The sequence below is a fragment of the Bufo bufo genome, chromosome 3 (assembly GCF_905171765.1).
Source record: "Bufo bufo chromosome 3, aBufBuf1.1, whole genome shotgun sequence".
Taxonomy (NCBI): Eukaryota; Metazoa; Chordata; class Amphibia; order Anura; family Bufonidae; genus Bufo; species Bufo bufo.
This window is the reverse complement of record NC_053391.1, coordinates 105,575,406-105,598,543: the sequence shown is the minus strand read 5'-3', so window position 1 is coordinate 105,598,543 and position 23,138 is coordinate 105,575,406. Positions and strand designations below refer to the sequence as shown.

Genomic DNA, 23,138 nt, shown 5'->3' with positions numbered 1-23,138 from the left:
CGGGAGTTTGGCTCATAAGCTTCAGTTCGGGTGTCCCACTGCGCAGACGGTTGCAAACACATCCCCATACCCTGTCCTTCGCCGCTTCATCACGTCATCCCGCGAGACCCAGCGCAGGAGGTTATGGTGATGTCATCACAATCTCGAAATGACGCTCGAACTCAGGCTACAAGCAGCAATGCAGAGTGTTGAGTATATACTGTATATATATATATTTTTATGTGATTACTATCTTTTTAATTGAAGGTGACTTACCAAGACATGGGTCCATAAGGTTTATGCCTTATGTGGGAATCTTTGTTCCAGAATACGTACTTTGAAACATTTTATTTTTAAATATTTTATATGGTTACAATAAAAAGTTTCACATTGTACTACAACATATTATAAGGGAGCAGAAGGCCCCGATCCAAAGTTTGCCCTGGGGCCCACAGAACTGTAGTTACGCCACTGATTATAGTATGTAATGAAACATTATACACATTATGCAACTTCCCAATATTCTTTCTTCTATCAATTCCCCATCATGGATTTTATACTCATTTTATAAGAACATTTATGGTTAGATCAGCTGAGTGTAATGATACCGTTCACTTAGTGATACATTACTTCATTCTGGAGAAAAACTACTTTCAATCCATATGCAAATGGGAAGTTAAGTGCACCAAGGGCATACCCAAGCCCCTCTGTGCACCCTTACTCCTCCTGTTTCCTCTACCAGCCCCTCACTCTCTTTTGATGGACAGGTCCGGAGGAGATGACTACGAAGAAACCTGGTTCTGCCAATCAAGAAAAAGAGGGAGGGGCTGGCGGAGGAAGCAGGAGAAGAGTGCACAGAGTAGCTTGGGCCCTCCCTCAGTGCACTTGACTGCTAATTTGCATATAGATTAGATGTACTCTTTCTTCAGAATGAAGCAGCGGATTGCTAACTGAAAGGTATCATTACATTCAGCTGAGATTGTGCATTGTGCCTGGTTTATTAATGGATTTCCAGATGACAGACGTCCTTTACATGGTGCCGATCGATAATATAGTTTCAGTTGGGTCTTGTTAGTCACATAGTACATAAGGCCGAAAAAAGACATTTGTCCATCCAGTTCGGCCTGTCATCCTGCAAGTTGATCCAGAGGAAGGCAAAAAAAACCTGTGAGGTAGAAACCAACTTTCCTCACTTTAGGGGAATAAAAAATTCCTTCCCGACTCCAATCAGGCAATCAGACTAACTCCCTGGATCAACGACCCCTCTCTAGTAGCTATAGCCTGTAATATTATTACACTCCAGAAATACATCCAGGCCCCTCTTGAATTCCTTTATTGTACTCACCATCACCACCTCCTCAGGCTGAGAGTTCCATAGTCTCACTGCTCTTACCGTAAAGAATCCTCTTCTATGTTTGTGTACAAACCTTCTTTCCTCCAGACACAGAGGATGTCCCCTCGTCACAGTCACAGTCCTGGACAGTCCTGGACAGTTTACTATCATTTTCATGTTAAAATTATTGAGAGGCGTTTGAGTGATAGATTCCACCATTGTCTCATACAAGAACATTAGTGCCAGTGGCTCGCAAAAGTGATATTTGCCGATGATTTTTATGCCAGCATGGTACATGCGATAAACAACCAACTAGCCTTTTGTGAATCGCATTTCATCGCTGGGCACCTTTACACTGGGCAATGGCCGGGAAGGATAATAATCTGTCCTGTTCATGTGATGGACGCAAAGGTGCAGGACTGATTACAGTATGTGGATCAGAACTGTGTCATGTAACAAGCCCGAGCACCTGTGCGTCCATCACATAGCCAGGACAGATTTCCATCCACCAGAAGTAAGCAATAGAGATTCCTAGCTGCCGTAGATTTCTGTCTTAATTCATGCCAGAAAACTGGCATTAATAAAGATAAATGCGCCGCCCCTTCCCCGCCCTCGCCATGCCCCCTTTTTTCACCACTCATAAAAACGGTGCAAATATGGCACGCAACAAAATCTATTGTGGTATACATAGCATACTAAATTGTGTGTTGTTTTTGTTCTTGTATGAAGTTTTATAGCTATATTTTTTGCTACGCCAGCTGGGTGAAAAATAGATAAAAATCAGTAAAGATTCCATATTCTTGTTGTATTTGCAGTTAGATATGTAACCTTCATCTGCAGTAGGAGCTATTCCATCTCCTAAGGCCTGGAGTGTATGTGACATTGTCATGCGGCCTTCTCAGTTGCAAAGGGTTTTAGAGTTAAGGCAGAAATAATTGCCAAACAGTCACCCGATCCCTGAGCTACCGTATTACAATTACAGTAATGGACGAGACTTATGTAACTTTGCATGCTGACTGATGCCTCACATCAGTGAAAACGCAGGTCAGAGGTAATGGATGCGATAACATGTTTCTGACTGATCTGTTACTTTGTACTGAAGGAGGACGTAACAAGGCTCATGTACTAACGGTAGAATTAAAAGCACATCATACACAGATACATAAAGCAAGCAATGAACAAACAGAAAGCAAGCAATGGTCAAAAGGGGATCAAGAATATAGAAGAAAGTGCAATTGTTAAATAGTAAAACTTAACTTTTAATATGAAACTACTTGTAAAAAATTGCCCCTCAAAGTAATGATAAAAAATACAAATCTTTAAACAATTCGCACTATATGGAGCTTATGTGGAAGTAAGTCACCAACTTATGATATGATACCGGGAGACATAAATCACTTCAACTAGCAGGAGTATAAGTGCATGGCGGCACTATAGAAATTAACAATTTGTCCTACCGCTCCGTCGAATGGTTCCTATTGTGCAGCAATTACCTCTCGGACCCTCGATGCCACGAGTCTTCGATGGTTTGAAAAGATGTACTGCACACAGGTAGGGATCCGGACTATAGATGTCCCTATAGATGCCCTATAAGGGGGTCCTACGCTAGCCCTGCAGGCCTAACCACGGCCACCCACTAAAACAAGGGTGACCCTGTCCAGAACACTGCAAATATGTTACAAACCGGATTCCAAAAAAGTTGGGACACTAAACAAATTGTGAATAAAAACTGAATGCAATGATGTGGAGATGGCAAATGTCAATATTTTATTTGTAATAGAACGTAGATGACAGATCAAACATTTAATCCGAGTAAATGTATCATTTTAAAGGAAAAATATGTTGATTCCAATTTTCACGGTGTCAACAAATCCCAAAAAAGTTGGGACAAGTAGCAATAAGAGGCTGGAAAAAGTAAATTTGAGCATAACGAAGAGCTGGAAGACCAATTAACACTAATTAGGTCAATTGGCAACATGATTGGGTATAAAAAGAGCTTCTCAGAGTGGCAGTGTCTCTCAGAAGCCAAGATGGGTAGAGGATCACCAATTCCCACAATGTTGCCCAGAAAGATAGTGGAGCAATATCAGAAAGGTGTTACCCAGCGAAAAATTGCAAAGACTTTGCATCTATCATCATCAACTGTGCATAACATCATCCGAAGATTCAGAGAATCTGGAACAATCTCTGTGCGTAAGGGTCAAGGCCGTAAAACCATACTGGATGCCCATGATCTCTGGGCCCTTAAACGACACTGCACCAGAAACAGGAATGCTACTGTAAAGGAAATCACAGAATGGGCTCAGGAATACTTCCAGAAACCATTGTCAGTGAACACAATCCACCGTGCCATCTGCCGTTGCCAGCTGAAACTCTACAGTGCAAAGAAGAAGCCATTTCTAAGCAAGATCCACAAGCTCAGGCGTTTTCACTGGCCAGGGATCAATTTAAATGGAGTGTGGCAAAATGGAAGACTGTTCTGTGGTCAGACGAGTCACGATCCGGACCAAAGAGGACAAGGACAACCCAAGTTGTTATCAACGCTCAGTTCAGAAGTCTGCATCTCTGATGGTATGGGGTTGCATGAGTGCGCGTGGCATGGGCAGCTTGCATGTCTGGAAAGGCACCATCAATGCAGAAAAATATATTCAGGTTCTAGAACAACATATGCTCCCATCCAGACGTCATCTCTTTCAGGGAAGACCCTGCATTTTTCAACAAGATAATGCCAGACCACATTCTGCATCAATCACAACATCATGGCTGCGTAGGAGAAGGATCCGGGTACTGAAATGGCCAGTCTGCAGTCCAGATCTTTCACCTATAGAGAACATTTGGCGCATCATAAAGAGGAAGGTGCAACAAAGAAGGCCCAAGACGATTGAACAGTTAGAGGCCTGTATTAGACAAGAATGGGAGAGCATTCCTATTTCTAAACTTGAGAAACTGGTCTCCTCGGTCCCCAGACGTCTGTTGAGTGTTGTAAGAAGAAGAGGAGATGTCACACAGTGGTGAAAATGGCCTTGTCCCAACTTTTTGGGGATTTGTTGACATCATGAAATTCTGATTCAACATATTTTTTCCTTAAAATGGTACATTTTCTCAGTTTAAACTTTTGTTCCGTGATTTATGTTCTATTCTGACAAAATATTAGAAGTTGGCACCTCCACATCATTGCATTCAGTTTTTATTCACGATTTGTATAGTGTCCCAACTTTTCGGTCCGGTTTGTATATAAAAATATAAGAACTTAACGCGTGTGTAGCTGAGGCCAATCACAGGTCTCGTGGTGACGTGTCCACAAGCGGCATGTGACCTAGCAGTGACCCGCATGTGTCACCGATGAGATTAGTGATTGGCCAAAGAGGCCCATGTGACCTCATCCGCAAGCTAAAGTGCCTGGGACCGGAATCATCACGGCACATCCAGACAAGATCAAGTGTTCCTCTGCAGGCAATCACTGGCCTCAGCGGTGACATGTTCCCAAGCGGGTCACTGCCACATTACTGCTGAGCCCTGTGATTGGCCACAGCTATGCACATGACCCCATCCGGATGCTGCAATGCCTGGGATTGGAAGCATTGCAGCTTTGCAAACGGCCTTGATCTAAAAAAAAAAAAAAAAATACCATTTTGTCTCCACAGTTCCTACGTGGGTTTACTTTTTTCTAGCTTCCTTAATTTTGTTTTAATTGAAACAGAATATTTGTGGTTCACAGCATATTTGTGTTGTATTTTTGCTGAACACACAACAGGAAGGATGTGAGTTAAAAGATATACTGATAACTTGCTGCTATTATAATCTTCTATTTTGGGCAAAACATTTCTAAATATATATGTAGTGTATAACATATTAGTCTGAAACATCAGCTAGATCGATTCGCAGACACTACGCTTGTCTCTATCCACTGCCTGTTCATTGCAGCCTCCTTCTTCTTCTGCTTTTTGCAAAAATGGCAAACAACATATCCGTTAAGAATCAAAGAAATTCTCCTGAAGAACAGAGAGCCACGCAGATCAGCTAGACACAGAACAGCTGTATCTTGCTGTGTGACTGCCAGGCTTGGATGACAAACCCTGTAATAGCTCAGAGTCAGACCCAAAAACCACATGTGTACGGATTGCGAACAATTCCATCTTCACAAGCAAAAAAAAATAAAAAATCTGCAGGACTGCATCTATTTTAAGTCCATTCTCCAAATAAGGATATAGTGAAAATGCCATAGCAGCCGTCAACTAGCTCTCTGGTATTTATTGAGTTAACCCCCTTCCCAGTTTGGGCATTTCAGACACATAAAAAGAGATAATAATTTTTGGGAGCAAATATGTTGTTTTCTTGCCAGGCCGCATAAAAAGCAAAGAATAATGAATAATGAATCTCCTCTAATCCAAGTCATATGGAATCCTACAGACACGTGAGACCTAGGTACCCTTATCCTACTGAGCAATACCTGCTTCCTGCCAGCCAGCGGTGCACCGAGCCTTTCTGCTGCCTGAGGCGAAAACCCCTTTGCCACGATGAAAGCGCTCATTGCCCATGACCCTTCGGCTGCCCCCCTCTTGCCTCTACCTGGTGCTGCCTGAGACCTCATTGGTGGTGCACCCCTGCTGCCACCACACAAAGGAATTTTGCAAAATTTCAGATGTGTCCTTCCTTATATTTTCTCTTAGCTCTAAATATCCTGAGATGAGAGGCACCAAATGATCAGCCTCGAAAACTACGCATTACTCCGTGGGGTGCTGTGAGGTTCCTTTTCAAGGCGAGGGCCACGCGGTGACATGAGCTGCACGACAGTAGGGGGTACGCCTACACAGCGGCATCTGTCACGCAGCAAGAAGGTCACGCAACATTAAAGTAATGTATTTCAATGGTGCTACTGCAATGTAACAGTCTTCCAAAAAATCTGCCTTGGATGGATTTTTTTGTGGATGTCGCGTTGCAGCATGTCGCACTGTGGCACCATTAAAATACATTACATGAAAGGGTGCAGCCCTTGCCTAAAGCTGGTCATCAGGAACCAGGGGGGAAGCTAAGGAAGGACACATCTGTACTTCAGATAATACCAACAAAAAGGAAGACAGTCTCCATGACTTTGGCAATCCTCAGCAATGTACACCAAGTGTAGACAAGGACGGAGATCTCAAGGTGGTCACACACCTTCTCTCCCCGCTCCCTCGTTCACACACACGTTTGGCTCAGCCCAATGTGTATCTCATCTTCCAGAAGAACAAAAGGATCTGGTGAAAATCTTCATTTTGCCTGATCTTTCTCTCCCCCGACATTATCTGTCATCCCTATACACATTAGACTAAGGCTACTTTCACACTAGCGTTTGTACTGGATCTGGCAGGGTTCATCAAAAACGCTTCCGTTACTGATAATACAACCGCCTGCATCCGTTATGAACTGATTCGGTTGTATTATCTTTAACATTGCCAAGACGGATCCGTCATGACCTCCACTGAAAGTCAATGGAGGATGGATCAGTTTTCTATTGTGGCAGATTGTGGCAGAGAAAAACGGATCCGTCCCCATTGATTTGCATTGGGGGTCATGCCGGATCCGTCTTTTTCTGCATCCCAGGACGGAAAGCAAACTACAACATGTTGCGGTTTGCTCTCCGGTATGGGAACGCAACTAAACGGAACGGAATGCATTTTGGAGAATTCCGTTCTGTTCAGTTTTGTCCCCATTGACAATGAATGGGGACAAAACTGAAGTGTTTTTTTCCGGTATTGAGCCCCTATGACGGATCTCAATACCGTAAAACTAAAACGCCTAATGTGCATGGGGGTCTTAAGTCGTTTCATTGAATAGGTACACCTGGTGTCAGCTTACACCAACTGCTCGATAATCCAAAAAATGATGGCAGCATTTACAGTCCACGCAGGACTTTTTTTTCCATCTAAAATAATAGATCTCAGACGGAAATGGCTAAAACGGATGCCAAATGTGCATAAATGAGCATGACGGATGCTTAAAATACAGGATCCGTTTTTTTATTTTTCTGTTCTTCTGACAGATCAGAAGAACGGAAAACTAAATAGTGATGTGAACACTGCTTTAGGGTCTTTCCACACTGCGTCTGCCGTGTACATACATGTGCCAGGAAAGCTCCCGGTCCGCACGTTGGGTAGGTATCTGCAGGGCTACTGTTTTTTATTGCATATGATAGAGCAGCAAACTTCTTTTTAGCAGGGTTGACTATGAGAGATGGATCCTACTCCTTACCATCTGTTAAATGCATGCAACTAAGGTTTTCATTGGGAAATCTTCCCAACAGAAGCCTCCAACACACAATGGAAAAGGGGTTTCCTGGAAAAGATAATGATGACTTATCCTAAGGATAAGTCCTCATTATCACATCAGTGGGGGTCCAGGTCCCGGCATCCCTGCCGATCAGCTGTTTCAGGGAGCCGCTGCGCTCGCTGGAGCTCTAGTGAGCGATGCAGGCTCCCGACAGCTTTCCAAGGACAGCGCCGTTCATCATATAGTGGCAGTGCTTGGTATTGCAGCTCAGCCCCATTGACTTGAATGAGGCTGAGCAGCAACTAGGCCATGTGACCGATGTATGGTGAGGTCACTAGCCTAGCAAGAGGCTGCTGCACTCACGGCAGTGGTCCCTGGTGTCGCAATCCCACAGATCTAATACTGATGACTTTTCCTGGATAACTGCATTAAAAAGCATGAAGCTGCTATGGAGCCTTTGGAGAGCCCTGGTGGTTTTATCCACTTTGCTATTGACTTCCTTCTAAAGAGGAACTATATTAAAAAATAGGTAGGGTAATTGGCTCAAGGGTTACATAAAGGTCCTGGAGAAGGTTAACGACACCAGGCCCTTTTGTCCTGGATGGCAAAACCCAGCACCATAATAGGGAATTAATTTTATTGTTTGCGATAGGCCCATTCTCTGCCATCTACAGCACTGATTAGTATTTGCATTTTTACGGTGCCCTCATATGAATATGATTTACTAAGATGGCAGAAGTTAAAATAATAGTGTACAGCAAACATTTACAGTGAAACACCCCTTGACATGACCATCCAACATTGCACTGAAAAGTGGTCTTCTAGAGCGTGGTCTTTGCAAAGAAAATGGCTGGTATACATAATATATATGGATGGGGGTCTTCTCAATGCTTATGTTACGTGTGCAACCTCTACAGTTCTACAAAGATGCTTTTTCCTTGTCATTTTATTAATATGTTTACAATTTTAGAGAATCATTATTAAAGGGGTTATCCCATAATTATTGTAAAAATGAAAATCAGACATCATATAGTACATGACAATCCCTTTCTAGCAAAGCTAGAACCAGCCCTGAACCTCCCATGGATCCAGAGATCTCCCCCCCCCCCCTCCCCCCACTCATTGTTCCAATTGCTCTGATAGATTTATATCAAGCTGAGAGCTCAAGGGGCATGTACGTTCTGCTTCAGCTCAGGGGGCATATCCTTCCTCCTTCAGCTCAGGAGATGTGTCCATTCTGCTGCGGCTCGCTCACTATCACAGCTCAGGAGCCAGTTGAAGGATGGAACTGAGCATGTGTGTCCACCTCAGTGAGGTGGACAGAGAAATAAAAAATGAACAAACAGCAGGTGGCGCTATACAGATGCATTTTATTGAATAACTCAGTGGCTATGTTAAATTAATTACATGCACTTACAAACGTATTCAGATCCAGGTGCTGGTTTGAAAACTGTAGAATATTTTTTGTGGGACAAACCCTTTAAAGAGCTGCTTTTTTCAGACACAGTTCCACTTTTGTACATAGGATGTGTCTGGTATTGCAGCTGTTTCCCAGTTAAATGATAATTTGTAAGGAACTGGCTTTCACAGCCTCAAAACTGTGTGGGATGCATGCCCCCCAAAGACCTAAAACCTGTATAAATAAAGAACATTTTTCTAGATCCTACATGGGGAACAGTGTTTTCTACGAGTGCTGGTTCCCCCGCATGACACAAATGTCTCTTTGAAAGCAAGAATCACTGGATCAATAAATATCTGGCATCCCCCCATCGTGCCAATCTCACTTAGACGGGTTTGTATGCGATGACAGAGAGAGCAGCCGTGCGCCAGCCTGAATATTTTTTTTTTTGTGCGGAATTATATAAAAAAATATTAGATTGGAGCTGCGTTCTTCATCAGACAGAAGGCATGACAGGAGGCATATGACTTTTTCATGTGTGACATTTTCACACGTCTACAGGAGGATGTGCGCTCTTCAATAAAGTGCATGGCTCAATTACTTGACTATAGGGTGTAAATACTGGTACATTCTAGTATGCAAAAAAAAAAGTAAGATCCATACAACCCATCGATTGTAAAGGTACTTTTTACATGAGGCGATTATCGTGTAAATTATCATTAAATCGAGCGAAATTGCAAGATTATCGAGCAGTGTAAAAGCAATGAACAACAGAGTGACAAAGTGTGAGCACAAAAATCATCACTGGACGTTAACAATTTCATACATGTAAACAGGAATCGTTTACTGCACGCACAATTACAGACGATTACACCGTGGGTGTGCTTAAGCATGCCACTCAAGTTATCGCTTTGAGTAAATACAACAGTCTGCTTTACAAACGCTGAAATATGCAATTGAAAATTACGATTTTGTGAAAGATAATCAGCGCGTCTAAAGGGTCATTGTTGAAATGTTCACTACACCAAGAAACAACTCGTTCATCGCTCAATCATACCAATCATCTACTTGTGTAAAGATACCTTAAGATCCACATAACCCATCAATTGTAAGATCCGCACAACCTATCAATTGTAAAATCCACGCAACCCATCAATTGTAAGAGCCGTACAACCCAACAATTGTAAGATCCACACAACCCATCAATTGTAAGATCCACGCAACCCATCAATTGTAAGATCCACGCAACCCATCAATTGTAAGATCTACACAACCCATCAATTGTAAGATCCACAAAACTAATTGTTCGATACCAAGAGCATAGTCCCCAACGATCTCCAATTTGCCGGCAGACAACACTGGCAAATTTGGCTTGTCCTGGACCAAAAATGGGCAGGGCTTATGTAAACCCCAAGATCTTAAGTGGGCGTTACCCTGCCAGTTTTTGGGCATATCCAGGGGCAGGGCTTATGTTCTCCAAATTTACCAAAAGGACTATTGGCAAGTATTCCCAAGTAAGTAGTCACACAAGCAAGTAGAAAATGATTGAAGTGTGTGGAGACACCGGCCTAGGCCGATGTAGTTTGATAACCTCTATGTCACCTGTGAACCCCTACGTGCACAGAACTCACAACCTGCGCAGAACTATCCGTGATAACGAACAGCAATGATCTACCGGCAGGAGAAAATGAATTCATTAAATATAGATCATTGCCTTGTTTATTTTCCTCCCTTGATTCCTGTGTTCCTTTCCTGCTTCCTTTGATTTTTTTTTCTCAGCTAAAAGATTAATGATTTTATAGTGCTAAAAAGGTGATTACCCTTCTAACTGAGAAGCGGTGTTACTCGTTACCATGGTGACAGGAGGACAGAACCTTCTAGAATAAAAACGAAGTAACTTAAGTGAAAGCCCTGCTGTTATTAAAGAAACACCGCCTCAATAGCAATGATTAAAACCTTTTTTCTAAGTGCGTGTGTGGCTCAGCTCCTGGGACAGAAAACGGATTACTATGCAGAACAGTATATCACAATAGGTAAAATAATAGACATTTTTGTAAGCCTTCAGGCTGCCCCTACTTGCGCTTTACCCTGGCGACTTTGCCCGTTTTTACCTCCACCAGTTGTGCTGTTACTATAAAAATGGAATTACAAAGCGATCCACTCACCCTTGTAAGGCTGTATTCACACACTGTGGCCATGGCGCGGCTTCTGCCGTGGTTTTCCAAATTTGCATCAAAAATGCTGCAATTGCTGCAACTTCAGAAAACCGCGGCATTAGATGCATTATGTCCGCAATGCGCTTGCAGTGTGTGCATACAGCCTAAAATGCCTCTCCCTTCAGGGTCTTCTGTGTCTATTTTTTTCAACGTCCATGAGAATGGTTTCATTTTGTGTTCCTGGGCCAAGTTAAAAGATTTAACAGGTTTTTTTTTTGAATTTTCAATTGATGTTTCATCCTTAAAGGCTCTGTACACCTTTGGGGTAAATTTTTTGTATTATTGAATTGTACTCATTTTGAGCTAAAAATAATTTTTTACATTTTCCCCAATTTTTATTATGGCATCCTTTTTTCTGTACAGAGTTGACAGTCTTTAGTAGCAGCCTCTGGACTTTCTGTCTTTTCTGTCAGACCAGGAGCAGACGGACTCCTTATCTCTGCTCTCTGACCTTATACGAAGAAAAAATTCGGCTGAATGGATATTGGGGTAAGGAGAATTAAGGAGGGAGAGGGGGGAAAGGAGAACGTGAGGTGCCAAGGGATAACACCTGGAGATGGTAATCCAAGATGGAAGTGGTGAGTATAGTAGAGACGTGAGGCAGCTCCCCAAACCAAATAAGAATCAGTACACACTAGTGAACTGCTATGTAAATTTGGGTGAGAAAACGGTCAGCGGTGCTTTTCAGGAGTGTCCTGAGAGCACTGAGGGGGCGGCACAGAGCCAATGGAGATGAAAAGCAGTATGTGAGCGAAAATTGTAGTTATTGATGAACAATAGTGATAGAGAATCGGATATATAAAAATGATGCATATACAAGCACACACATATATATGTATCTGTGTCTCCTGCTCAATCACGGTTTGTAATCACTGATGAACATAATTCAATGCAATGATAAAGGACTTACTTTACCGGGCAGGGGGGTATAGGATGAACTCAAAACACCTATACCTCAGCCTCCCCTACCGACGTCGCTTTCAGATTGTGGATAAGGCTTCTTGGTCCCCAAAAAGATGACACCGGGGCTCCGGGATAAAGTAGAAGTCTTTAATAGCTAAAATAAAGCTCAACGCGGTTCAGGATAGTTTCCCTTTTTCAACAGCATAAAGACAAAGCAGATATGACAACATTTATATAGGAGAACAAGAACACATGGTCTGCAGTCATCTGATAAAGGGCGGTGGACCTCTCTGACCTCACTTCCTGGTAACTAATGTGTAACTCCCCTTTCACACCAGTGCAAGTAAGTACTTCCTTTTCCGGTTCCCTCCAATTATGTAGAAAAGAATACAAGGACACCAATAAGTTGTTATAGATTTTCATTTTCATATGTCCAATGCCCATAATATTTTTTTATTATCATAAAAAGGCTCTGACATTTTTAACATTTATGAATTTTATTAAACACATTAGTTACCAGGAAGTGAGGTCAGAGAGGTCCACCCCCCTCCATCAGATGACTGCAGACCATGTGTTCTTGTTCTCCTATATAAATGTTGTCATATCTGCTTTGTCTTTATGCTCTTAAAAAAGGGAAACTATCCTGAAACGCGTCAAGCTTTATTTTAGCTATTAAACACTTCTACTTTATCCCGGAGCCCCGGTGTCATCTTTTTGGGGACCAAGAAGCCTTATCCACAATCTGAAAGCGACGTCGGTAGGGGAGGCTGAGGTATAGGTGTTTTGAGTTTATCCTATGCCCCCCTCCCCGGTAAAGTAAGTCCTTTATCATTGCATTGATTTATGTTCATCAGTGATTACAAACTGTGATTGAGCAGGAGACACAGATACATATATATGTGTGTGCTTGTATATGCATCATTTTTATATATCCGATTCTCTATCACTATTGTTCATCAATAACTACAATTTTCACTCACATACTGTCTTTCATCTCCATTGGCTCCGTGCCGCCCCCTCGGTGCTCTCAAGATACTCCTGAAAAGCACCGCTGACCTTATAAACACTCATTATAGCTCAGTTATTATCTTACTGATAAGAATGTGGCTTAAATAAGTGTTTACGACCTCTTAGTAGTTTAGAAATGAGGTTTATTAGCTGACCGGCACAAAGTGAAAGTGACAGTACCAGTCACACAGCTAGAAAAACTGTTAACCCTTTGTGACAGAAAAGCTCAATATTTTTAATAAAGGCCAACTGAAAAAATTATTTTTAGCCAAAAATGAGTAACATGCAACCATAAAAAAAATTGCCTCTCAAGGTGAAGATAGCCTTTAATGGGGTACTAAAGTGAAGGAGTCAGAAAACTGACCTTTAGTGTGCTGACTGGTGGTGTCCCAGGAGTCATACTCCCACTAATCATACATTGATGGTCTATCCTAAGAACAGACCATCAAATGGAAACCCTTATAACTGGACTCTTTGTGGATCCACACTTGTATCAATAATGGCCACATACTAAGTAAGGCTACATTCACATGACCATATCCATTTTGCTCTCCGCAAATTGTGGATCTGCAAAATACAGGAGCAGTTTGTGTGCATCCCGCATTTTTTGCCTATTGTCTGCAAAACGGACAAAAATAGGACACGTTCTATAATTTGCGGCATGGCCATATGGATGTGGACAGCACACGGATGACATCTTCAAATACTGCCCTCCTGATAAACTTCCTCCCTGCTTAGACACTTTTTTCTGTTCAACTAACAAAAGGGTGTGGTTTGTCCAAAAATGCACGATGAAAGATGCAACAACGTACAAAAAAATTGTGCCAATATTTTTGCACAAAAGTCTGGCACAAAGTAAGCCAACTAACTGAAGGTATAAACTAAAGGCCTCTTTACACAGGCCAACAATCGGGGCAATTATAAGGAAGTAGCAATCCTAGGATCAGTGCTGGCAGCCGATTAAATAAGGGTGGGTTCACATCACATTTTATGCCTCCATTTAACGCATATGTTGCAAAAAAAAAAGTATACAAAAACACAGCGCACCACGTTCTTGTATCCTGCAGTCCGGTAAAAAAATGTATCCGTTTTTTGTTTTTTTTACAATGGAACCGGTATACCTCCATGCCCAACTGTATCTCATCTTGTATCTATGTTAGAGGCCCAGTAGGGTCCCAGAGCCACCTTTTGCTTGTTCAGATTTTCCCAGTAAACTTATCTTTTTGTTATTGGAATCATGGGCTTCAGTGATGATGTGGCCACAAGTGGCACGTCACCACTGAAGCCACTTACTGACTGCAGTGGAGCATGTTACCATGCCAATGCACCGCTGGATGTAAACAGTACGGGGACTGGAATATGGACACAGCGGTGGGAGCATGGAGGACTGGAGCAGCGTGGAGAAAGTAAGTATGAATCTTCTGTTTCAGGAGGCGGGCTGCTGGCATTAGATAAAATGTCCTTATTCCCAGAGAACCACGTTAAAGTGTAACATATGGCCGGTGCTTACTGCAGTTAATCCTATCTTGGCCATTAAGGGTCCATTCACACGTCCACAACATTTTTTTGCGGATCCACAAAACATGGACAGCGGCAATGTGCGGACACTATTAGAATATGCCTGTTCTTGTCTGCAATTGCGGACAAGAATAGGACATGTTCTATTTTTTGCGGAACAGAAGTGCGGACCCGGAAGTGGGGGTCCGCAATTCCGTGTGGCAAAATGCGGAACGAAATTGCGGACGTGTGAATGGAGCCTAAAGACGGACATGGGACAATCCTTTTAAGGTATTACTGTTTTACTGGAGGTGCTGCTTTTAGGTGAAAATAAAAACATAGGTATGGGGAGGTTTCAATGTGTTTCAATGTGTACATGTTTTCATAAACTTATAACCCTTTACTCCAGTGATAAATTAATGTACAGGAATAAATGCTGATATAACGGTAGGTTCACACCTCTGTTTAACTGTTCCGGCAGAGAACAGCCTACTGGAGTTCACCGGATCCTGCCTAGCCAGATACTGCCATTCACCTCCAGACCCAAGTTTCTGGCCAGACAAAAAACATTGCATGCAACAGTTTTTGTTCAGCTGAAAGCCGGCATTCTGCCAGAAAGCGGCCGGATCCCATTATAGTCAATGGGGTCCGGCGGTGAATGGCAGTATCTGGCTAGGCTGGATCCAGTGAACTCCAGCAAGCTGTCGAATCCAAACAGCCTGCCGAATACAAGGTGTGAACCTACCCTAAGCATATTAGGCAATTTTAATTCTTGAAATTCGGTATATGGAGTATATGTGGTATATGTACTCCAAACTGTATAAACTGATAAATACGGTAATAAAATGTGTCACTAATCAAATGCAAAAGCAAAATATATGATTTTTGTAATTTTTGGTACAAGGACACTGAGTAATGAAGCATGTTTAATTATACTATAAAAGCAGTAAAATAAGATTTAACTTGGGGAATTTCTGATTTGCAGTTTGAGGAGAACAAATAAAATCCAAACCAGATACATTGCATTTAGAATACAAAAGTAAATTTACCAGCAATTTGTATTCGGCTCATTAATTTAACGCATGGTCTGTCAGTCTGCACTAAAAGATTTAAGGTTCTCTCAGCCTCCTACTATCACAAAGGCCTCTTGCACACAAACGTATTTTCTATCCGTGTCCGTTCCGTTTTTTTTGCGGACCGTATGCAGAACCATTCCCTTCAATTGGTCCGCAAAAAAACGGAAGTTACTCTGTGTGCATTCCGTTTCCGTATGTCCGTTCTGCAAAAAAAAAGAACATGTCCTATTATTGTCCGCATAACGGACAAAAATGGTACTGTTCTATAAGGGGCCAGCTGTTCCGTTCAGCAAAATACTGTAGGGAAGGATGGGGCCCACGTGGAGATCCAGACCCTCTGTGTAGACACTTTGTTGGCACAACTAAATGACCAGGTGGATAAGGATTCTAACTTCTGTTTATTCAAGGATGACAACGCGTTTCGAAGCATACAAAGCTCCTTTTTCAAGTCTTAGATGCCGGTAACCGTTCCTGCATCCTTAACCTCTGGTTACCGGCATCTAAGACTTGAAAAAGGAGCTTTGTATGCTCCGAAACGCGTTGTCATCCTTGAATAAACAGAAGTTAGAATCCTTATCCACCTGGTCGTTTAGTTGCGCCGACAAAGTGTCTCCACAGAGAGTGAGGATCTCCACGTGGGCCCCATCCTTCCCTACATTATTACTTACCTCCCGGGGATGGCAACCCATTCTAGTGAAGATTAGATGACACTGGCAGCACCGACCTCCAACCATCACCTGTGTACACTAGGGTTGTGCCTACGTTTGCACAACCAATTAAGGTGAGCCTCATCACCCTAAATAACCTTGTTTTTATCATACATATCATCCTATGAGCGCCTCTCCCATCCAAAATACGGAATGCACACGGATGTCATCCATATTTTTTGCGGATACTTTTTTTGCGGACCGCAAAATACATACGGTCGTATGCAAGAGGCCTAACAGATACAATTTATATCCATGGACCAGAACACACGCTTCTCTGCTGCACCAGCCAAAACTCCACCAAGCCTACGACTTCCATTATCCAATTACAAAAGGGATAATGACAGAGTAATGGACGAGATTTGTCATCAATTACAAATTTATGCTCATAAACATTACTCATGATAGGTTCAGGTCAAAATGACCCATTTAGTAGATATTTATATATGAGCTCAGTCATTCAAACTGTGTTTTTTTTTGTGTCTAGTCTTTTTAGCCCATTCTTATGTATTTCATAATTATGTAAAGTACATGTCACGTGTCCCAAATCTTTAGTCCATAATACAGCGTTACAAAATAAAATAACACTGGTCCCATGCACCGTGTTCACACGTCAGTGTTTGGTCAGTGATTTCCATCAGTGATTGTGAGCCAAAACCAGGACTGGAGCCTCCACAGACATAAAGTATAAGGGACAGATCTGCACCTGTTCTGTGTTTAGAGCCGCACCTGGTTTTGGCTCAAAATCACTGTGAACGAGGCTTTAGAGGCGTTCTCTGATCAAAAAGAGTCAACCTGGCAAACAGCTGATTTTAAGAGGAAACTGCTGCTCAGCTGGGGTCTCGAGACAGGAGCTGCCCTTAGAAAGCAGGACTCTTCTGGCTAAGGCCTCGTCCACAGTGACACGTCGGTGGAAAAAAGCATACGTGTTTCATCCATGAAGATGTCCGTGAGGGATCTGTGGTTAATCCGTGTGTCCTTTTTTACCATCCGTGTGTCATCCGTTATTCACTGATGTTGCTCAGCTAAAACTTAATTTCCAAAGAATCGGCTATTAGGCCTCTTTCAGACGGGCGTTGCGGGAAAAGGTGCGGGTGCGTTACGGGAACACCCGCGATTTTTCCGCGCGAGTGCAAAAGATTGTAATGCGTTTTGCACTCGCGTGAGAAAAATCGCGCATGTTTGGTACCCAAACCCGAACTTCTTCACAGAAGTTCGGGCTTGGGATCGGTGTTCTGTAGATTGTATTATTTTCCCTTATAACATAGTTATAAGGGAAAATAATAGCATTCTGAATACAGAATGCATAGTAAAATAGCGCTGGAGGGGTTAAAAAAAATATAAAATAATTTAACTCACCTTAGTCCACTTGCTCGCGCAGCCGGCATCTCCTTCTGTCTCCTTTGCTGAACAGGACCTGTGGTGACGTCACTCCGGTCATCACATGATCCATCACATGATCCATCACCATGGTAAAAGATCATGTGATGGATCATGTGATGACCGGAGTGACGTCACCACAGGTCCTGTTCAGCAAAGGAGACAGAAGGAGATGCCGGGCTGCGCGAGCAAGTGGACTAAGGTGAGTTAAAAAATGTTTTATTTTTTTTTAACCCGTCCAGCGCTATTTTACTATGCATTCTGTATTCAGAATGCTATTATTTTCCCTTATAACCATGTTATAAGGGCAAATAATAATGATCGGGTCTCCATCCCGATCATCTCCTAGCAACCGTGCGTGAAAATCGCACTGCATCCGCACTTACTTGCGGATGCTTGCGATTTTCACGCAACCCCATTCACTTCTATAGGGCCTGCGTTGCGTGAAGAACGCAGAATATAGAGCATGCTGCGATTTTCACGCAACGCACAAGTGATGCATGAAAATCACTGCTCATATGAACAGCCCCATAGAAGTGCATGAGTCGGTATTCAGTGCGGGTGCAATGCGTTCATCTCACGCATCGCATCCGCGCGGAATACTCGCCCGTGTGAAAGGGGCCTTAGTGTTCAGTGGTGCCATCCGTGTTGTGTTCGTGATTTTCACGAACCCATAGACTTCAACGGGCGTTCTTTGTCCGTATCACGGATTAACGAAGTGCATGTCTCCTTGTTTTTTTTACTGACCTATGGTCAGTAAAAAAATACTGAAATGTGAACAGACATATTTAAATCAATGGGTATGTGTGCTGTCCGCGAAAAAGCCGAACAGCACACATCAGTGAAAAACGGAGATGTGGACGAGTCCTAACAGAAAGTACTCTTGAGCGGAGGACCCCCCACGATGATGTCCTAATAGGGTATAAGGACAGGGGCATGTTCATGAGACATTTTTTATGTTGTCCATTGACAGTCCATTAGAGTTAGGCTACATGCAGACGACTGTTGTGTGTTTTGCGGTCCGCAAATTGCGGATCTTCAAAACACAGATGGCGTCCATGTGCGTTCTGCAATTTGCGGAACGGCATGGACAGCCATTAATATAACTGCCTATACTTGTCCGCAAAACGGATTATATATTTTTTGCAGACCACGAAACGGAGCAACGGATGCAGAAAGCACGCAGAGTGCTGTCCGCATCTTTTGCGGCCCCACTGAAGTGAATGGGTCCACATCCAAGCCGCAAATACTGCGGCTCGGATGCTAACCAAAACAACGGTCGTGTGCATTAAAGGCGTCTTCCAATACTTTCCAATACTATTCTCAAGATAGGTCATCAATATCAGATCATGGTGGTACGACACACTGCACACACACTTAGGGGTTAACTGCCACGGATCGCAGCGTCCTGTCATAGAGGTCGGGTGCCGGCTATGTGATTCTGCCGCCGGCACCCGCCTCCTGTATTTGTATTAATGGGTGAGTTATCATTGGTGGTGCAGTGGCCACAGCCCCTCCCCTCCTCCGCCCCTATCTCTTCTTATTGGCAGCAGCGGCACAGTGGGGAGGGAGGGAGAGACTCCTTCTCCCCTGTGCTGCTGAGGAGAACATGGAGCACGCTGAGAGCAGTGCGCGCTATGTTCTCTGATACTAGGCTGCGCAGTAGCGCAGCCTAGTATCGGTAAATGTCAAATCCAGATATCGAATTGATACCGGTACAAAAGTATTGATAGGGTATCGATAATTCGATACCTGCTACAACCCTACAAGTAACATACCAAAAACTATGTGTGGCAGCACCTTTAGGTCCCCTACAAACTGTGACTGGTGTTTTTGGTCACTAATAAAAACACCATAAAATTGTTTGTGTTTTTTTCCATAGTGCAAACTTTTTTGTTGCACATTTTTTGCCTTTTTTTAAACAAATTTGAGAATGGCTCTTTTTAGCCATTTTTCCACCTTCTCTATAGGAAAACAACACCATAGCTGCAACAAACTGGGCTTTTAAAACAAGCCACATAAAATAAAAAAATGGAGAAGAAACCTATGTGTGAACACACCCTAACGGCTCATGCACACGAACGTATTTTCTTTCCGTGTCCATTCCATTTTTTATGCGGACAGTATACTGAACCATTCATTTCAATGGGTCCGCAATAAAAAAACGGAAGTTACTCCGTGTGCATTCTGTTTCCGTAGGTTCGTATGCCCATTCCGCAAAAAAATTTAAAATGTCATATTATTGTCTGCATAACGGACAAGGACAGAACTGTTCTTTAAGGGGCCGTTCTGTACCGCAAAATATAGAAATGCACACAGACGTCCTTCGTATTTTTTGCAGATCCGTGTTTTGCGGACCCCAAATTACATACGGTCGTGTGCATGAGCCCTAAATCAAGTATAAAAAGGCGAGAAAGAGGAGTATCTAGTACATACCATGCATATATTGTGGAAGGGGAGGGGGTGTCAAGGGAGAGGGACCATGGAGATCTAACGTAACATTTTTTATTTCTATTAAAATACTAATACAATATACTAAGAGGGAATACATATAATGAAATACACTACATATCAAATCTTCTTAATCTTGCATTACTATGCAGTGTAGAGAATTTACCAAAAGGTATTATGATAATGCAAATAGCTCTCACTTCCAGAAAATGTATCGGAATTAGCTTCAGAATCAAAGGTTTCCAGTGAATTAATGTATCTCAATTCAAAACCAGCTACAGGTGTACCGCTTATATTAAAAACGATTCTATTAGGAAGCACTAAGGACTAAAACTGGGACTAGAAATACAATTAGGTGGTATTAGGTGGTATTAATTACAGGGGCTTATGCATGGATGGACTGTGAGCGCTCTGAGCCTGTAGGCTGAGACTAGTGATGTCACCGCACACACCTAGTAATGTCCCATTATGTCAGGCACTCAATAGATCAAGCAGATGAGGGTCAATAGCTGTCACCGGAGCTGAAAGTAAGTCATTACACTGCCTATGTCAGACAGATGCTGGACACTCATCTGAATGTGGCAGAGACCGCTTGGTCGGTCAACCCCTAGGCTCATGTACTATATGAAAACTGTATCAGGCTTCGGCCATTAGGTTACTTTGTGTAATGAATAACTTCAATCCTGTTGTCATGTGGACCTAAATACACCTGCTATCTGTGGATATTCTGTGCCCGCTGCAGCTACTAGGAGACCATACTACACCCCAGCCACAGAAAACTCATATTATATGACCAACACAAAAATACCACCAAATCCGTGGTGTAACATTTCTCTTGGTTTTTAGGGATTCTATATACATATATTCTTGTCATAAATGACATAACAGAGTCCTAACATTCCTATAAATGATGATGATATGGACTGATGGCAGAATATAAGGCAGGGAGGTGGTCAGAGCTCTACAGATGGCACTCTGTGAATTCCCAATGGTAGACAGCATGTATGTTCACCCACATACTACTTCTACATGCCACCTGCCCCTCCCTTTCATTTTCACACTCCCCATACATTTCATCTATCTATTTAATCTATCCATCCATCTCATGTTATTTATTTAGTTACCTATCTACCTTAAATTGTATCTATCTATAGTATCTATCTGCTATCTATCTATCTCATATCTATCTATGTATCTATCTACCTACCTCATATTTTATCTATCTACTTATCTATCTATCATCTATATTTCTATTCGCTGTTGACATAATTCAGTACAGATATTTACAAATATTTCAGAGACATTTATAAACATGGCCCATACATTTATAAACACCTGTAAATGATACAATCAGTGGACACACCTGATGTGACAGGTATGGGAGGGGGGCACCATGTAATGATGGGACTACTGGGAACAGAAGTAAATTTGAGTCCCCTGATATGGGGCAGTACCAGGCTGCCCTTATGCCCCACACTCTGCATCCATTATCACGAGGACCATGGCGTGTAGAATGGTCTGTGCCCAGCATATGACATCCCCCCCCCCCCCCCCCTCCTGTGCCCAGCAGCGGTAAGTACAAGCCCCATACAAGGACACCCACCTGCCTCTCGGAAAGCTCCTTCTCCAGCTCCCGGCATTTATTGTGCCATACTAAATAGTGCAGGGGGTATCTGCTCTCCGGACCTTTCCTTGCTGGCATCATCCTCGTCTCATGCTGGATTTTCCACCCTGCCTCCCGAAAGCACCATGCAGAACCGTGCGGAGAGGAGGGAGGCGTGGGAGGCTCTGCAGTGCTGCGGGTGCCAGGCTGTGTGCCGCCCGGGTATGTGTGTGGTGTGCACTGCCGCCTGTGCAGGGATGGCTGGGGCAGCCGCTCTTCTTCCTCCTCACTGCACCCAGCAGAGCAGTGAAGGAAGGGGCATGTCAGGCAGCAGGGGATCCCCAGACGGGCAAGGAGAGTGGGGCAGTGCCAAGGGGCTCCTGGTGGGCTCAGGACTCCTCCCTGGCAGCGCTGTCTCTGCTCTGCTGTCCGCTGTGCATTGTGCAGGATGCTGCCAGTGACAGGAGCAGGCGATTTGCATCATGGGGGATGTAGTTCTTTTTTTTTCTCCACTTTGCTGGCAGGTGCGACTGCTCCTACATAGCAGAGCTCAGATGGTGTATTGTGTGAGCTGTGTGAGTCCTGGAAAGGCAGGGCAGCAGGTTCAGAGCGGTGGCCTCTGTTATTGCTAGTAGATTATTAATAATTCAAATCCTATTTAGCATACATATTTTTAAAGATATTTGGTGTCATTTATCAAACTGGTGTAAAGTAGAATTGGCTTAGTTGCCCATAGCAACCAATCAGATTCCAGCTTTCATTTGGAAAAGGAAAAGCCAGTTCTACTTTACACCAGTTTAATAAATGATCCCATAGTTTTTAGTTTTTTTCTGGAAAAATTAGGGTTGGACCAATATGGATGCCTTTACAGCTGGAACCAGAGGTTGTCACTCTAAATATGAGGAGGATACATATTTATTCATTCATTTAAGGGTACTTTCACATTTGCGTTAAACTTTTCCGATATTGACTTCCGTCCTAGGGGCTCAATACCGGAAAAAAACTGATCAGTTTTAGGCCTCATGCACACAAAAGTATTCTGTTTCCATGTCCGTTCTGTTTTTTTTGCGGATAGGATGTGGACCGTTTCATTTCAATGGGTCCGTAATAAATGCAGATAGCACACCGTGTGCTATTCGCATCCGTATGTCCGTTCCGTAGCCCCAAATAAAAAATATAACATGTCCTATTCTTGTCCGTTTTAGGCATTGTTACAATGGATCCGCTAAAAACAACGGATGACATACGGATGTCAACAGTTATTTTTTTTGCGGATGCGCAATTTGCGTGCCGCAGAACACATATGGTCGTGTGCATGTAGCCTTATCCTAATGCAT

At 43.0% G+C, this 23,138-nt stretch overlaps 1 protein-coding gene across 2 annotated transcripts in view; it reads right to left on the bottom strand.

Annotated features, from left to right (window-relative positions):
* ANKRD13B (ankyrin repeat domain 13B) overlaps positions 1–22,260 on the bottom strand; it is a 262,079-nt gene extending 239,819 nt beyond the window's left edge. For both annotated transcript variants that reach the window (XM_040423447.1, XM_040423448.1), the window contains exon 1: positions 21,802–22,260. In XM_040423447.1, coding sequence (XP_040279381.1) covers positions 21,802–21,903 — 102 coding nt within the window. In that variant the 5' untranslated portion in view covers positions 21,904–22,260. The remainder of the gene's footprint in view (positions 1–21,801) is intronic.
* Positions 22,261–23,138: the final 878 nt, after the last annotated feature.